At 38.4% G+C, this 16,593-nt stretch overlaps 1 protein-coding gene across 3 annotated transcripts in view; it reads left to right on the top strand.

Annotated features, from left to right (window-relative positions):
• The first annotated feature begins 1,880 nt into the window (after window positions 1–1,880).
• CEP112 (centrosomal protein 112) overlaps window positions 1,881–16,593 on the top strand; it is a 539,861-nt gene continuing 525,148 nt past the window's right edge. The window contains exons 1-3 of one of the 3 annotated variants that reach the window (XM_063080878.1): window positions 1,881–1,953; window positions 9,003–9,116; window positions 11,854–12,044. In XM_063080878.1, the coding sequence (XP_062936948.1) occupies window positions 9,011–9,116; window positions 11,854–12,044 (297 nt within the window). In that variant the 5' untranslated portion in view covers window positions 1,881–1,953; window positions 9,003–9,010. Of the gene's footprint in view, window positions 1,967–9,002; window positions 9,117–11,853; window positions 12,045–16,593 lie in introns of those variants that run through there. The other 2 variants (XM_063080876.1, XM_063080879.1) reach the window with 2 other exon arrangements.

Genomic DNA, 16,593 nt, shown 5'->3' on the forward strand with positions numbered 1-16,593 from the left:
ACAATATGTATTATATAATGTATATGTGTTTTTTAAATGATGAAAATGACAATCTGCTAGGTCTTAAAAGTGGGAAGGAAGATTTCCTCATCTTATTTTCACCTAAGTAGAGAAAATATTTTAAGACAAATCATATTTTTTCTGCTGTACTTACTTCCTCTGAAGTTGAGCTTGACCTTGTTAAATTTTTTCTTTGTCTCCACCCTTTTTCATCTCCCATTTTTCTGCTCATATTCATTTAGACACCATTTGTCAAATTCATTTTATGTTCTTTCATTACTGTAGTTTGGTATCTTTATTTACCTTTTAATAAACAAAAAGTTGTATATATTTATCATGTACAACATTGATGTACACATTGTGGAATTGCTAAATCAAGCTAATTAACATACACATCACCTCACCTACTTATCAATTTTGTGATAAGAACACTTAAAATCTACACTCAGCAATTTTCAGGAATACTATATCCTGTTATTAACTATAGTGACCCTGTTGTCCAATAGACCTCTTGATCTTATTCCTCTTATCTAGCTGAATTATTTGTATCCTTTGACCAAATATAACTACATGTAGTTACGAATCTTGAGGGTCTTCACTGACAAGACAAATTCCTGCAATTACAAGTTTGGGTTTCTGATTTTCAGTGCAAGTGGTCTGGATTGGGATCGTTCCTTAGCTATAAACACGTTCAAATATGCTTTTGAAAACTAAACATTCTTAAAAGCATTCTGTACTCTTTCTTTTTCTTAGCGTGATTTGTTTCTGAAATGATGAAGAACTGTTGGTGTTTACTTCCAGTGGGACGGGTTTGAAAAAGCACCTTGACAAGAATATGGCTTCCCTCTGGAAGCTTGAAAGTAACTAGTTACAAATGAATGAATCTTCTATTTTCTTTATGGAAAATTAAAAAGACGCTTCAAGCTGTGCTTACGTTAGATTTGACATCACACTGAGCGTATTGCAAAGATACTACAGAAGGAATCCTGTTGTGAAATTAGATGAAAAACGGTGGTAAACTGCATTTCATTTCAGTGTTTTTACAGTTTAAATTTTGTTCCTGTCTGGTATTTTAAAATACATAATTCAGAGCTTCTCTAGAAATGTGATAGAAGACCAAAGACCACCATAACATAGCGATGCTGCCCTGAGGTGGATGAGGCTTCCTGGGAGGAGCAAAATTACATTTTCCACATGATGTTGCTTTTCTTCATAGAACTGGTTAAAAACAAAAAGCCTTTTTATTTTATTTCAGGATCTTTGGAACTCGGTGTCAGTTTACTTTTTTAAGACCTCGGAGAGTTCCGAATGCAAAAAAACAAAACAAAACAAAAAAGGTATCGCTCATTTTCCTGTTTAATTCGCCCTCATTCGCCTCTGGGCTGTGAGATATATCAGGGAGTAAATGCTCCTTTCTTCAGACTCATTCGACCCTGATATCTGTCCAAATAACGGGTGCTCCGTTCTGTGAACATCCTCCAGCAAATCCATTTTCTTGTCCTTTACTTGTTCTTTCTCCATGGCCCCTAAAGTGCTCACAAGGTGCTCTGTGCGTGGGATGCCCGAGGGCAGCAGCGTCCAGACAGCGGTCTGGTCATTTTGGAAGCTTAGTCCTGGGACCCACCGAGAGGCCACCCAGCTGGAAGGCAAACAGAAACTGCGTGGCCAGCCAGATCGTCGCCATGGCAACGGCGCCGCACACGCGCCGCCGCCGGGAGGGCTGGGAAATGCGAGCTCGGAAGTTCCGGCCCCTGGCCTGGGGAGCGGTGCTAGCCGCAGCCGGGAGCGTTGCCATGGCAACGGCGCCGCGCGCCGGCGGCGGCGGGGGGCGGGGAAATGCGAGCGCGCAAGTCCCCGCCCCCCGGCCTGCTGGGCGGCGGCGACCCCGCGGCCTGTCAGGATTTGAAGCCGTTTGGCGGCGGCGGCTGCTGCGGCGGAGCGGAAAGCCTGCGTGTAGGGGCGCCAGGTTGTCGTTTTTCCGGGTTTCCCCTTCCCGCCCCTTCCCTCAGGTTCTCAGTGGAATCTTGCCCGGCGTGGCGGCCGCCCGGCCCGTGCGGTCTGGTCCGGGGAGGGGCGTCGCCCTCAGGCCCCGGGCCGTTCCCCAGGCCTGTGGGCGCGCGCCCCGTGTGGGGGTCTCGGCGCAGCCCGCCACCGGGCCCCTGGCAGAGAGAAATCCAGTCCGGGCACGGGTGGGAAAGTTCTGAGGAAAGTTTGATCAGCCGGTGGGAGTGGTCGGCAGGACGCCGTCCCGAAGTCTGACCACGGGGTTTACCGCTGTGAGAGGAATCTGTGTCCGGGGCGAGGTAGGACCGCGGCCTCGGCCTCGCCGGGCCGCGCAGGCCGCCCCTCCTGGGGGGGCCCACACTGGCCAAGGAAGTGATGCTGGAAGAGCGCGGGAGTTTTCAGATCCCTCCCAGGACAGAGTCAGGACCGGCTGGACTTAGCGCAGAACCAGAGTGCGGGTTCGATGGTACAAACAGTCGGTACAGTCCGCTTGGAACTGCCCAAGCCCAGCATCACGGCGTGTTGGGAGCCACGCGGTGTTTCTGAGTTTATTTATTTATTTATTTTGGCCGGTAAGGGATCACAACCCTCGGCACAGTGTCGTCCGCACCACGCTCAGCCAGTGAGCGCACCGGCCATCCCTATATAGGATCCGAACCCGCGGCCTGGTGCTACTAGCACCGCACTCTCCCGAGTGAGCCACAGGGCTGGACCGTGAGTTTATTTTTTTTAAGTGTTCAAGAGAACGACATAAGTAACTGTGAACAGCTTTATTCCAATCATTGCACGGCTGTTTTTATTATTAGTCTTTAATATTTAAAGAAGAGTAAAAATAAGATAGAAACGGCAAAGGAAATGCCATGAGCGCCACTACAGCGGTCAGGCTGCAGCAAAGTGGGGTGCACGATAATTTGCACAGTGTTCAGGCCTAGATGTCAGTTTCTGCGGGACCCTAGATCAGTGACTTCGGTCCGCTGAGCCTCAGCTTTTTCCTCCGTGAAATGGCCAAGGAAATAGTGCTTATCTGGTAGGGTAAGCAGGAGGGTGCCCTGGAATATGTCCCCAAAGTGCACTGCGTGCTCCTGGCAGTCAGGGAAGGCACCTGTCAAAACATCCAGATGTGCAAGCCAGATAAAACGTGCACCTGTAAACCTTCTTGTTTTGTTCACATTTCAAGTTTTTTTTAATGATCTGCAATATATTTAAAATAGGATTAATTGAACAAAATGGGATTTGCACAACTTACAGGAATATGTTTGTTGTATTTGGCGAGGGGCAGGATATGTATGAAGTGTATTCTTTGCTTAGCAGTTGTGGCTCCTTTTTTCCCAAGACCTTTGAATATTTGTGGCTTGCTTATGCTTTGCTGACTCCTGGGGTTGCTAAGCACCTTGAGAAGGTCTTAGCCCATTTTCTGTCTGTCCACAAAGAGGTTTAAAAGAGACAATGCCAGTGAGTTTAATAAAAAGCAATTTACTTCTTTTTTACTTTTGAAGCAATTTATATAACTAGTAGGTACACTATAAGTACGTTAAGCCTAAGCCAAAGATGTAGCTTTACTTATTTTTTAATTATAATAATCTAAACCTGCAATTCTGATAAATGGGATAAAGCTTTTTGATTAGCTGGGACTAAGGTATAATTTGTATATGATATATAATTTGTGTATCAAGAATTCCTTGAAGGTTTGAAATGTTAATTTTTTTCTTGTTGCTTTTTCCTTTCTTTGATTTTATTGGAGAATAAATAAAGGATAAGGAGAAGCAGATTTTTAGCTTTTGCCAAATATCACTTTGACTCTTCATTGTTTTTTAAAAAATGTATACTCCAGTACTGCACGTCCTTAGAGCAATTCAGATTGCCTTTGTACTTTTCAAAATACTTTTTATTAGTTGGAGATATTGCTGATTTATATCATGATTTATAATCATGTAAATGGCTGAGTGGTCAGATATAATGGATCTGAGAGCTAGGGATTTCAGAGTTCTAGTCTGAGCTTTGTGCTTAGTTTCATGATTTTGGGTGAGTCCTTTAATAGTTGAGTTTTAGTTTCCTGTATCATTAAACACTAATCTTTCCTTCCAGTGTCAAAGGATTTGTTGAGTTAGTGATTATGAGGAATTATTTTGCTTTAGCCGTAGCTATGGATGCTCTCAGGCAAATGTTTTGTTCTTCCATTTGAATAGCTGCTTTTCAACTTTATGATCTAACATCCAGCAGTGGTATCATAGCCTTCTGTTACCAAGTACAAAACTAATGGAATGTGTTGTAGGAATGTAAAACAAAACCAACCAACCAAACTAAACAAAACCCCAAGACAACCAGCTAATCAGAAAACACAATTAAGTCAAATTTATTTTAACCAAGTCTTGAATTTGAAAATATGTTTCTTCTACTGAAATGCAGAAAGTAGGATGGCCAGTTTTGGTAAAAGGAATTAGCGGCATATAGCATTCCTATTGTGGAAGACCTCTTTGGTACTCAGAACAGAAGCATTAAAAAGCAAACTATTAGTCATGTAAAAGAGAGACATTAATCTGCTTATTTAGTATTTATTTAGCAATTAATTTCTCAGGTCCTAATGTGTACCAGGTAATATGCTAGGCACCTACTAAGATGTATAAGTTAAGTCATGGTCCCTGCCTTCCAGGAGCATCTTATAGATGACAGAATACATGTAAGTAATACACAGATGTGTAAAAGAACCCCAGCGTGATAAATGCTGTTAAACAGATGTGAGCAGTTTGCTCTGAGAATGGAGCAACATCAGTCTAGGGTAAACGGGGCCAGCTTCACTCAGAAGTGCCATTTGAGCTGCATTTACCTGACCCTAGGCAGAGGGAACAGCTGGTGAAAAGGCTGTGGGATCATATAAGGGCTTGGAGTGTATGGAGAATGGTCAGGAGCTAATTTTGACAAGAGTGAAGTGGTCATTGGTGGTAGGTGTAGTTAACTGAAGTGTGTGTGTGTGTGTGTGTGTGTGTGTGTGTGTGTGTGTGTGTGTGTGTGTGTGTGTGTGTGTGTGTGTGTGTGTGTGTGTGTGTGTGTGTGTGTGTGTGTGTGTGGTGGGAGAGAGAGGCCTAAATGCAGTGGCACCTGCATGCCTAACTTTGGGTTTGGATAGTATTCTGTTGTGTTAGGCAGTCAAGAGAGATTTTTAAACAGGGAGTGATAGGCTTAGCATTGTGAATCGGAAACTATTCTGTTACCAGTTAGGAAAATTGACTCAAGTAGAGGAGATTGAAAGTACATAGACAGGTTATGAGGCTGTTGCAGTAGTGCAAGTAAGTGGTGGGCAGGGCTTTATCTGTGAGAGTAGCAGTGAGAATAGCAAAGCAAGCAGATTTTGAGATTTTTCTATGTATTTGTTGATGTGTTGGTTTAAGGGGGTTTAGAGAATGGGAACATCGAAACTTCTAGCTTGAGACACGAAGCAGATGATGATGATGCCATCAATCAGAGTATCACATAGATAGAATAGGTTTATGGGGAAAAACATGAATAATTTTTTTTTTTGATATGTAAATCTAGGTAACCAACAGAAGATTAGTGAATGGTTTCAGGAAGCTGTTAAATATGAGTCTGGAGGTGCAAAGAGAGGCTGAAGTTAGAAATAAAATTTAAGGGTATATGGCATGAGGGTCATACTTGAAGTTATTGTACCGAATGTGATCACCCAGGGAGAGTGTGAAAAGTCAGATTAAAAGGAGACTAAGGAGGGAGGACTGGAGAATCCTAATTTAATGTTGGGCAGAGAAGCAAGAGCCATTGAGAGGCTGAGAAGGAATGATCTGAGAGGCAGTAGGAGGCCAGGAGTGAATGGAACCACTGAAGCAGAAGATTTTCTAATTTGGAAGTTGCCAGAAATAGAAGATGCTATGGGGATGTCAAATAGGATGCAAACTGAAGATAGCTCTTTGGATTTGGCAGTTAACGGATCACTGGTGAACTTTGAAAGATTTTCAGTAGCATGAGGGAGATGGAAGAGGTAATTCACAGGCGGTGAGATGTGGATAGAAGTTGAACTGAAGAAAGGAAGAGTGAACTTGTGAGTGGAATGCTAGAATGAGGCCTGTGCAGAGGGGGACGGAGTCAGTAGAGATGGAAAATTTGAAACAGTGAAGAGGTAACTGTATAGATAATGGTAGAGATATTGACATTAGAGAGAAGGAGAGTTAATGCTGCTTCTGAAACAGGAACAAGGAGGTAAGAATGTTTACTCATGAGGTGGTTTGAAAGGTGGAGGGAATAGCATTTTGGGGTGTTACCACCTGCTTGTTATTTTTTCCATGAAGGAAGAGGTAAGATTTTAAAATTGTGAGTGAGCAGAGGCTGGAGTTGTTTAAGGGGCTTCAGGGTACCTGGTAAACATTTTAAAAGGTGCTTTGTCAGGTAGGAAATAGTAAAAGATTCCTGAGAGTTCAGGTGATGTTGAAAGCTTTTCGACTACAAGGCAGTGCCATTTTTCTGCAGCAGCCCCTTAGTTAGAGAACAGAGGAGGGCATAAAGGATCGCAGTTTAGCTAAGTATAAAGAAAAGATCTAGTGGAATAAGGAGAGGGTTTAAGAAGATAAGAGGCTGTTATCAGATAGAGGTGCTTCTTTGCAAGCCGACAGTGATGAGAATGGAGAGTATGTGGTATAACCAGGTTGTTGGAGCTTCCTAAGAGGGGAATTTGGAGTTGAGGTTGGAAGAGCAGTAGTTGGGAAATGGCAGTATGGATCTCGATGATTTCCTTCTTGGGCAGGGTGGGATGGAGAGAGGGAAAGACTACAGAGAGGGCATGTGTGCACGAGAGAGAACGAGAGACCTTCGTTCACGTGTGAGGACTGTAACGGAAGTAAAGTCAGCCAGTGACAGCTGGGGTTTACTTACTGAGACAGTATACAGAGAACTTTCTATGAAGAGGTTGATAATAAATGGTGGACACTATGGTAAATATTAGAAACTGGTTTAGCAGGGGGGAGGACAGTCTGTGGAGCAAGACAGCTTATGAGACAGAATATAGCTTTTCCCAAGATATATAATTTGTAAATTGAATAAATGACAAATTGGACATTATACATAATGTAAAAGTCGTCTACATCCCTGCTAGGACGTTTCACAATTTCAAGGAACACGTGGAATGCAGATATATTTTTAACTTATGAAATTTTGTCAAAACCTATGTTTCTGATTTCTGGGTTTCACGATCTTCACATTCAGTGTTTTTCTTTCTAATTAGGAAGAAATATGAAGAACAGTATTTTAAGTTTTTTAAAGGGAATTAAAAATTTTAAAGTTAAATCCAGCAAATTCACCCTTTTGGTATACAGTTCTATGAGTTTTTATACATGTGTAGGTTCTTGTGACCTCTTCCACAGACAGTGTACAGAACAATTCCAACACTCCAAATAGTTTCCTTGTGCCACCCCTTCGTATTCCAACTTCCCCCTCACTGCTAACTTCTGTGAACCACAGATCTGTTCTCTATGCCTGTATGTTTTGCCTTTTTTAGAATGTCCTGCAAATGGGATTAGACAGTATGTAGCCTTTTTCTTTCACTTAGCATAATACGTTTGAAGTTTATCCATGCTGTTGATAGTTCGTTCCTTTCTGTTGCTGAGTACTATGTTATTGTGTGGATATACCACAGTTTATCAGATCCCCAGTTAAGGGACATTTGGGCTGTTTTCAGCCCCCCCCCCCAAAAAAAACCTGTTATGAACATCACATTTGCATTTTTTTTGTGAATATGGATTTTTTATTTGACTTCAGTAAATACCTGGGAGTGGGATTTCTGGATCATATGGTAAGTGTATGTTTGTTAGAAACTGCCAAACAGTTTTCCAGAGCGGCTGTACCATTTTGCATTCCTACCAGCAGTGCATAAGAGTTCCTGTTGTTCTGCATCCTCATCAGCACTTGGGATTGTTTGCAATTTTTACTTAAGTTGTCCTGATGTGTTTGTAGTGGTATCTCATTATGGTTTTAATTTGCATCTGCCTAATGACTAATGATGTTAAGCATCTTTTCAATGTGCTTACTTGTCATCTGTGTTACTTCTTTGGTAAAGGGACTAATTTTTTTGCTGATTATTTTTATTGGGCTGTTTGTTTTCTTATGGTTGAGTTTTGAGAGTTCTTTATATATTATATAAATTCTTTATAAAATGTATGATTTGCAAATATTTTTTCCTAGTGTGGCTTATCTTTTCAAATCCCTTAACGGTGTCTTTTGCAGAGAAAAAGCTTTTTTTTTTTTTTTTTTGAGAAGTCCAATATATTAACTTTTTCTTTTATGGATAGTTCTTTTAATTTTGTATATCAGAAATCTTTGCATTACTCAAGATCATGAAAAATTTCCCTTATGTTTTCTTGTCAGAATTTTATAGTTTTACATTTTACACTTAGATCTGTGATTCATTTTGAGTTAATTTTTATACATAGCATGAGGTTTAGGTTGAGGTTCAGTTTCTTTCCTCTTTTTTTTTTTTTTGCGTCTGGATATCCAGTTGTTACAGCATCATTTGCTGTCAAAACTGTCATTTCTCCATGAATGTACCTTTGTTGAAAATCAGTTGTCCATGTGTGTACTGGTCCATTTCTGGACCCTCTAGTCTGCTCCATCATTGATCTATGTGTTTATCGTTTCACCAGTACCACATTGTCTCGACTACTGTAGCTTTATAGTACATCTTAAAATAGGGTAATGTGAGTCCTCCAACTTTGTTCTTTTTCAGAATTGTTTTGGCTATTCTAGTACCTGTTACCTTTCCATATAAACTTTAGAATCAGCTCATGTATAATTATAAAAATTTTATAAAGAATTATAAAAATGTATAATTATAAAATTATAATTATAAAGCTGCCGGATTTCGATTAGAATTATATTAAGTCTACAGGTCAGTTTGGGGAGAATTAATATTTAACTGATGAGTTTTCTTTGATCTCTTTCGTAAGAGTTTTATACTTTTCAGTATACAGATCCTTAATATTTTAATTTTATATCTTTTTCAGATTGGATTATGGAAATGGGAAGTGAAGAAGAAAAATGGGAAAAGCTGGATGCAGAATTTGATCACTTTGTGGTAGATATGAAGCCCTTTGTTCTAAAATTACCCCATAGGTCAGGTAAGATCATGTTTGAAAATTAGTTTCTTAAGATTGATTTTTTTTTTCTTTGTATTATTTAGTCACACCAATAAACTATAAAAATGGAAGGAAAGCCGAATTCCATTAGTAACAGTTTTCGCCATTGACATAGGATTGTTAACTTTGAGCTGTTCAAGGCTAAAAAGAAATTTAGTGACTATATCCTTCTAAACTGTGGAAAGATCTTATTGTGATATCACCGCTCACATGTCATAAGCTTATAGTACATGGATCTCTAAAGTTATCTACAAATGTTTTTTCCTACATCTTTTTCCTCTTTCTGTGGAAATGTTTTGTCTTTCAGGAGCCTACTGTTCACTTGCACTTTGACTCTTTTATTGATCAAAGCAGAAAAGAATCTATTGGTCTTTTATGCTTTTCGGTTGACTGAGCAAAATCAAGTATGAATGAGTTTTTGTTGCTATCTTGTTTGCAGTTTCTGGCCTGTTATTTCTAATTATGGAATGAAAATCTGTCTCAAGTTAGAGAATTTCCAGATAATTTAAGGTATCAGAGAGCAACTGGAGAGAATTTTGGGAGTCAGGGAGATTCTCCAAGTCATAGGAGGTATAAGGTTGGCTGTAAAGGTAAATCTGATTTGGTTGCTTTTGAGTTGGAGGGTTTGGAGTGGGGCCAAGAAACCATGGCTTTTACCTTTTCCAAGTTCTCTATTTCTCTGAGGTGTCTGAGTGGATTCTAGATAGAAAGTGAGGAACTGATTCAATATTGGATATTTATTCTAGGGAGCTGCTTTGGGAGAAGGGAGGATAATATGTGAGTTATGTGTTCTGTGGTCACCCATTGTTTTAGGGCCCGCAACCTTTCCCAGTCCAGGGTAGCTTGGTGTGGTCTTTTCTTGTTGTCTTCCTCTACCCACTTCTCTTGCCTTGTTGGGCCTTAACCTTTTCTTTCTTCTGCTATTCTTCAAGTGAATATTTCATGTCTCATGGCTCATTCATGATTATTTGATTTAGTATTTAATGATATTTCTATACTGCATCCTCTTCTGATATTTACTACCTTTTTTTTCTTTTTGTCTTAGATCTGCTGATTGGGAAAAAGTTGTATTAAAATTTCCCATTAGGGCTGAGCCCATGGCGCACTCGAGAGAGTGCGGCGCTGGGAGTGCAGCGACGCTCCCGCCGCGGGTTCGGATCCTATATAGGAATGGCCGGTGCACTCACTGGCTGAGTGTCGGTCACGAAAAAGACAAAAAAAGAGAAAAAAAAAAAAAAATTCCCATTATAAATATATTTCAAATAAGACTATCCTTATATTTTATTTTCTTTTAAAAACAGAATTTGGGTATATAGAATTGACTAATAATCTTTGGTTTATGACACGTTGTCAGTATTGGTACATCCATGGCCCTCTTTAATTAATTCATAATAAGCACCTGGGAACTCACATCCCAATCAAGAACTAGAAATTCATAACAGCTTACATATTCTTACAGATAAATTCTACTGTTGATAAGGGTTTTTCCAATCATTTTAAGTAGAGGAATGAATTCTTTACATTAACCAAGTTGTTGTACTAAATTCTGGGCATTAGAATATTATACAGATTTTAGTTTTCTGCAAAACGTGGAAAATATGTAGTTTGAAAAACTACTAAAGTTTATCAGTTTTACTTTCTTTTTTTTTGTATAAAGTATGCACAATATTTCGTGTAGTTTGTTTTGGGATTATGTAATTTTCAAAGCAAAAAAATACAGAAGTTTTTTAGAGGCATAGCTCTCATGCCTGTAGTGATATTCACAAAGTGGTAAAAGCAGCCTTACTGATTTTTATAGGTAAAACAATAAATGAATATGACCTTTATAAAGTAAGAGATTAGAGCAGACTTATGATTTGTGTTAGATATATAATCCTCACATTGAGTTAGACTGATATAAAATTAATATCAGAATAGTTTTCACGAGACCTAAAACAATCCTGTGTCATAACAAGACCATGTAGTCAATAGATCATTATATGTGGATTAAACTGTGCTGTATTTTTTAAGGTAGATTTGAAAAGGATAATTATTTTACAAAAATACCTGTAAATAGCACTCAATTATTTTTAGAGATATTAAAAGAAAACCTAAATAAATCAGCTACAAATCCCTGGAAATTATTGGATTTATAAATAAAACTTTTGAGATTTAATTTTAGAGTAAATTGAAAGTGGTTGGATAAATAGGAGATTGCATTTATCTTTTTCTTGATTTGTATAATTAGAATTATGGAAAGTTGTTATTCAGTATATTACAATTATTTTAGAGATGCAAAATTATAGCAAGATTTTATCTCATAAATTTATTTGATAGTAATCCAGATATTTTATTTTTGTGAAAATATTTCTTTGCATTTGTCTTGCCCAGTTACCAGTTAACTAATTAAACAAGTTAAATTCCAGACTGGGAGTCAGCGGACCATGGCCCACGGACCAACTCCAGCCCACAACCTTTTCTGTAAAGTTTAATTGGAACACAGCCATGCCATTTGTTTACATATGGTCTGTGACTGCTTTCATGCTACAGTGGCAGAGTTGAGTAGTGGCAACAGAGATCATATGGCCTGAAAAGCCTTAAGTATTTACTATCTGGCCGTTTAAAGAAAAAGTTTGCTGATCCCTGTTTTAGACTAAAGCAGATGCTATTATAGATCTTGGTAATTTAATGTTTTATTTTCTGAAAAAATAAGTTTCTAATAGTTCTTATGTATTTGTAGAACGGCAAAGGTGTGCTCTTTGGATTAGAAAACTGTGTGAGCCTTCAGGAACAGGTGCAGGAATAATGGGCAGGAGGAATCGGAACCTGTATGCAAAACTGTTATTGCATATGCTTAAGAGAGGAGTGCTCGAAGGCCCTTTTACACACCGACCTGAACCAGGGACACTAAAATCTTTACCTTCATACATGGTAGGTTTCATTTCTTTAAAAGTGAGTATTAATTTATCATCCCTTTTGGGAATGGTAATACTATTAAGTTATATGTGCTAGATAATATATTAATTAAAACTTTTTTTCTCCCTGATTCAGTTTTTTCTACCTTCAGTGGAAAACAGATATTAGCCTATAAGGGGAATATCCTTAGTGATTTATTCTTCCCTCCGTATTCTACAATATTTCTAAAAAATTGAAAATGAGGTTTTTTTTTATATTGAGCTTTAATTTTCTAATAATTTTCACTGGATTATAATGTAATATTTTATGTATTTCAGTAAATTCTAGTTTATTAAACTCATATACATTGTTTAAATATTTATGAGAGGTTGGATTGAGTGACTGCTCAGAGTTTAAAAGTGATTTTCTATATGTTTTAAAATTTCATTATCAAAATCAGTTTCGTTACAAAGGCAGTTATTATGATACTTGGTTGATGGATTGTCACTGTCCTGGTCCTTGTAACTGTAAAATATACCTTGGTTTGTGTGGTATCTTAATACTGGAGAAATCTGACTGTTATTGGCAGTTGCTGTTAGGATGTATATGTATATATATATTTTTTTAATGAAGTGAAAAATTCTTATGTAATGTATTTTAAGATTTTTCTGTATTTTATCAGTTTACTTAAAGCAAAACTTAGTCAAGAGGCATGCCTCACACTTCCTGTTGTTTGTGGAAAATTGCCAATAGTTTTAATACTATTACAATTGTATGTTAAAGTAGGGCCATACATTTTGCTTAAGTTTGGTAGTATTTGGGATAGTCGTTACTGACAATATTTGACTAGATATCGGAATGACTATCTCATTTAAGAAGAAATTGCTGTTTGTGTCTGATTTGGGATAGAGGGTCATGTGTCCCCTTCTCTAGAGAATAGCCCCTTGAGGATTTTCTATGTAGGATTGGGAGAAATGTTCCAGAAGTGTTCAGTTAGTGCAAAGTTTTCTTCAGAAATATGTCATGAAGCCTGGCTCACTTGAAGAGAAATAAATGTACTAATGTCAGTCTTCTTAATGACTAAGGGTAGAACATTTTATGAAGCACATTCAGATGTTAAGATATGAGACTATTATATCATGTTTTCCTATTCACATTTAATTACATAGAATAATAAGGAAAGGCTTTATTTTACAAGTAATGAGAAAGCCTAGAGACCTGTCTTGGGTTTCCCAGTTTGTTAATAGTGTGACTAGAACTAAATCCCATGTCTCTCATGCTGTTTGTTCCCACCTTATCAAGGGATCCCTACCTTTTTTTTTTTTCTTTTAAATCTTATTTTGTCGATATACAATGTGGTTGATTATTGTGGCCCATTACTGAAACCTCCCTCCCTCCTCCCTCTCCCCCCTCCCACCCAACAAATGGCCTTTCTGTTTGCTTCTCGTATCAACTTCAAGGAACTGTAGTTGTTATGTCTTCTCCCCACCCCCCCCCCCCGGTATTTTTTTGGTGTGCCTATGTGTGTGAATTTATTTATTTATTTTTAGCTCCCACCAATAAGTGAGAACATGTGATATTTCTCTTTCTGTGCCTTACTTGTTTCACTTAATATAATTCTCTCAAGGTCCATCCATGTTGTTGCAAATGGCAGTACTTCATTCGTTTTTATAGCTGAGTAGTATTCCATTGTGCAGATATACCACATTTTCCGTATCCACTCATCCGATGATGGACATTTGGGCTGGTTCCAACTCTTGGCTATTGTAAAGAGTGCTGCGATGAACACTGGGGAACAGGTATAACTTCGACTTGATGGTTTCCATTCCTCTGGGTATATTCCCAACAGTGGGATAGCTGGGTCGTACGGAAGATCTATCTGCAATTTTTTGAGGAACCTCCATACCCTTTTCCATAGAGGCTGCACCATTTTGCAGTCCCACCAACAATGTATGAGAGTTCCTTTTTCTCTGCAACCTCGCCAGCATTTATCGTTCAGGGTCTTTTGGATTTTAGCCATCCTAACTGGGGTTAGATGGTATCTCAGTGTGGTTTTGATTTGCATTTCCCGGATGCTGAGTGATGTTGAGCATTTTTTCATATGTCTGTTTGCCATTTGTATATCTTCCTTAGAGAAATGCCTACTTAGCTCTTTTGCCCATTTTTTAATTGGGTTGCTTGTTTTTTTCTTGTAAAGTTGTTTGAGTTCCTTGTATATTCTGGATATTAATCCTTTGTCGGATGTATATTTTGCAAATATTTTCTCCCACTCTGTTGGTTGTCTTTTAACTCTGTTAATTGTTTCTTTTGCTGTGCAGAAGCTCTTTAGTTTGATATAATCCCATTTGTTTATTTTTCCTTTAGTTGCCTGTGCTTTTGGAGTCGTATTCATGAAGTCTGTGTCCAGTCCTATTTCTTGAAGTGTTTCTCCTATGTTTTCTTTAAGAAGTTTTATTGTTTCAGGGTGTATATTTAATTCTTTAATCCATTTTGAGTTGACTTTAGTGTATGGTGAAAGGTATGGGTCTAGTTTCATTCTCCTGCATATTGATATCCAGTTATCCCAGCACCATTTGCTGAAGAGGCAGTCCCTTCCCCAGTGAATAGGCTTGGTGCCTTTGTCAAAGATCAGATGGCTGTAGGTGTGCGGGTTGATTTCTGGATTCTCTATTCTATTCCATTGGTCAGTGTGTCTGTTTTTATGCCAGTACCACACTGTTTTGGTTATTATAGCTTTGTAGTATAGTTTAAAGCCAGGTAGTGTTATGCCTCCAGCTTTATTTTATTTTATTTTTTATTTTTTTTAAATTTTATTTTGTCGATATACATTGTAGCTGATTATTGCTCCCCATCACCAAAACCTCCCTCCCTTCTCCCTCCCCTCCTCCCCCCCAACAATGTCCTTTCTGTTTGCTTGTCGTATCAACTTCAAGTAATTGTGGTTGTTATATCATCTTCCACCCCCCCTCCGGTTTTTTTTTTTTTTTTTTGTATGTGTGTGTGTGTGTGAATTTATATATTAATTTTTAGCTCCCACCAATAAGTGAGAACATGTGGTATTTCTCTTTCTGTGCCTGACTTGTTTCACTTAATATAATTCTCTCAAGGTCCATCCATGTTGTTGCAAATGGCAATATTTCATTCGTTCTTATAGCTGAGTAGTATTCCATTGTGTAGATGTACCACATTTTCCATATCCACTCATGTGATGATGGGCATTTGGGCTGGTTCCAACTCTTGGCTATTGTAAAGAGTGCTGCGATAAACATTGGGAAACAGGTATACCTTCGACTTGATGATTTCCATTCCTCTGGGTATATTCCCAACAGTGGGATAGCTGGGTCGTATGGTAGATCTATCTGCAATTGTTTGAGGAACCTCCATACCATTTTCCATAGAGGCTGCACCATTTTGCAGTCCCACCAACAATGTATGAGAGTTCCTTTTTCTCTGCAGCCTCGCCAGCATTTATCGTTCATAGTCTTTTGGATTTTAGCCATCCTAACTGGGGTTAGATGGTATCTCAATGTGGTTTTGATTTGCATTTCCCGGATGCTGAGTGATGTTGAGCATTTTTTCATATGTCTGTTGGCCATTTGTATATCTTCCTTAGAGAAATGCCTACTTAGCTCTTTTGCCCATTTTTTAATTGGGTTGCTTGTTTTCTTCTTGTAAAGTTGTTTGATTTCCTTATATATTCTGGATATTAATCCTTTGTCAGATGTATATTTTGCAAATATTTTCTCCCACTCTGTTGGTTGTCTTTTAACTCTTTTAATTGTTTCTTTTGCTGTGCAGAAGCTTTTTAGTTTGATATAATCCCATTTGTTTATTTTTCCTTTGGTTGCCCGTGCTTTTGGGGTCGTATTCATGAAGTCTGTGCCCAGTCCTATTTCTTGAAGTGTTTCTCCTATGTTTTCTTTAAGAAGTTTTATTGTTTCAGGGTGTATATTTAAATCCTTAATCCATTTTGAGTTGATTTTAGTATACGGTGAGAGGTATGGATCTAGTTTCATTCTCCTGCATATGGATATCCAGTTATCCCAGCACCATTTGCTGAAGAGGCAGTCCCTTCCCCAGTGTATAGGCTTGGTGCCTTTGTCAAAGATCAGATGGCAGTAAGTGTGTGGGTTGATTTCTGGATTCTCTATTCTATTCCATTGGTCAGTGTGTCTGTTTTTATGCCAGTACCGTACTGTTTTGGTTATTATAGCTTTGTAGTATAGCTTCAAGTCAGGTAGTGTTATGCCTCCAGCTTTATTTTTTTTGCTCACCATTGCTTTGGCTATGCGTGGTCTTTTATTGTTCCATATAAATGTCTGAATAGTTTTTTCCATTTCTGAGAAAAATGTCTTTGGAATTTTGATGGGGATTGCATTGAATTTGTATATCACTTTGGGTAGTATGGACATTTTCACTATGTTGATTCTTCCAATCCAAGAGCATGGAATATCTTTCCATCTTCTTGTCTCCTCTAAGTTCTCTCAGCAGTGGTTTGTAGTTCTCATTATAGAGATTTTTCACCTCCTTGGTTAACTCAATTCCTAAGCATTTTATTTTTTTGGTGGGTATTGTAAATGGGCAG

This window comes from Cynocephalus volans, chromosome 16, assembly GCF_027409185.1.
Source record: "Cynocephalus volans isolate mCynVol1 chromosome 16, mCynVol1.pri, whole genome shotgun sequence".
Taxonomy (NCBI): domain Eukaryota; kingdom Metazoa; phylum Chordata; class Mammalia; order Dermoptera; family Cynocephalidae; genus Cynocephalus; species Cynocephalus volans.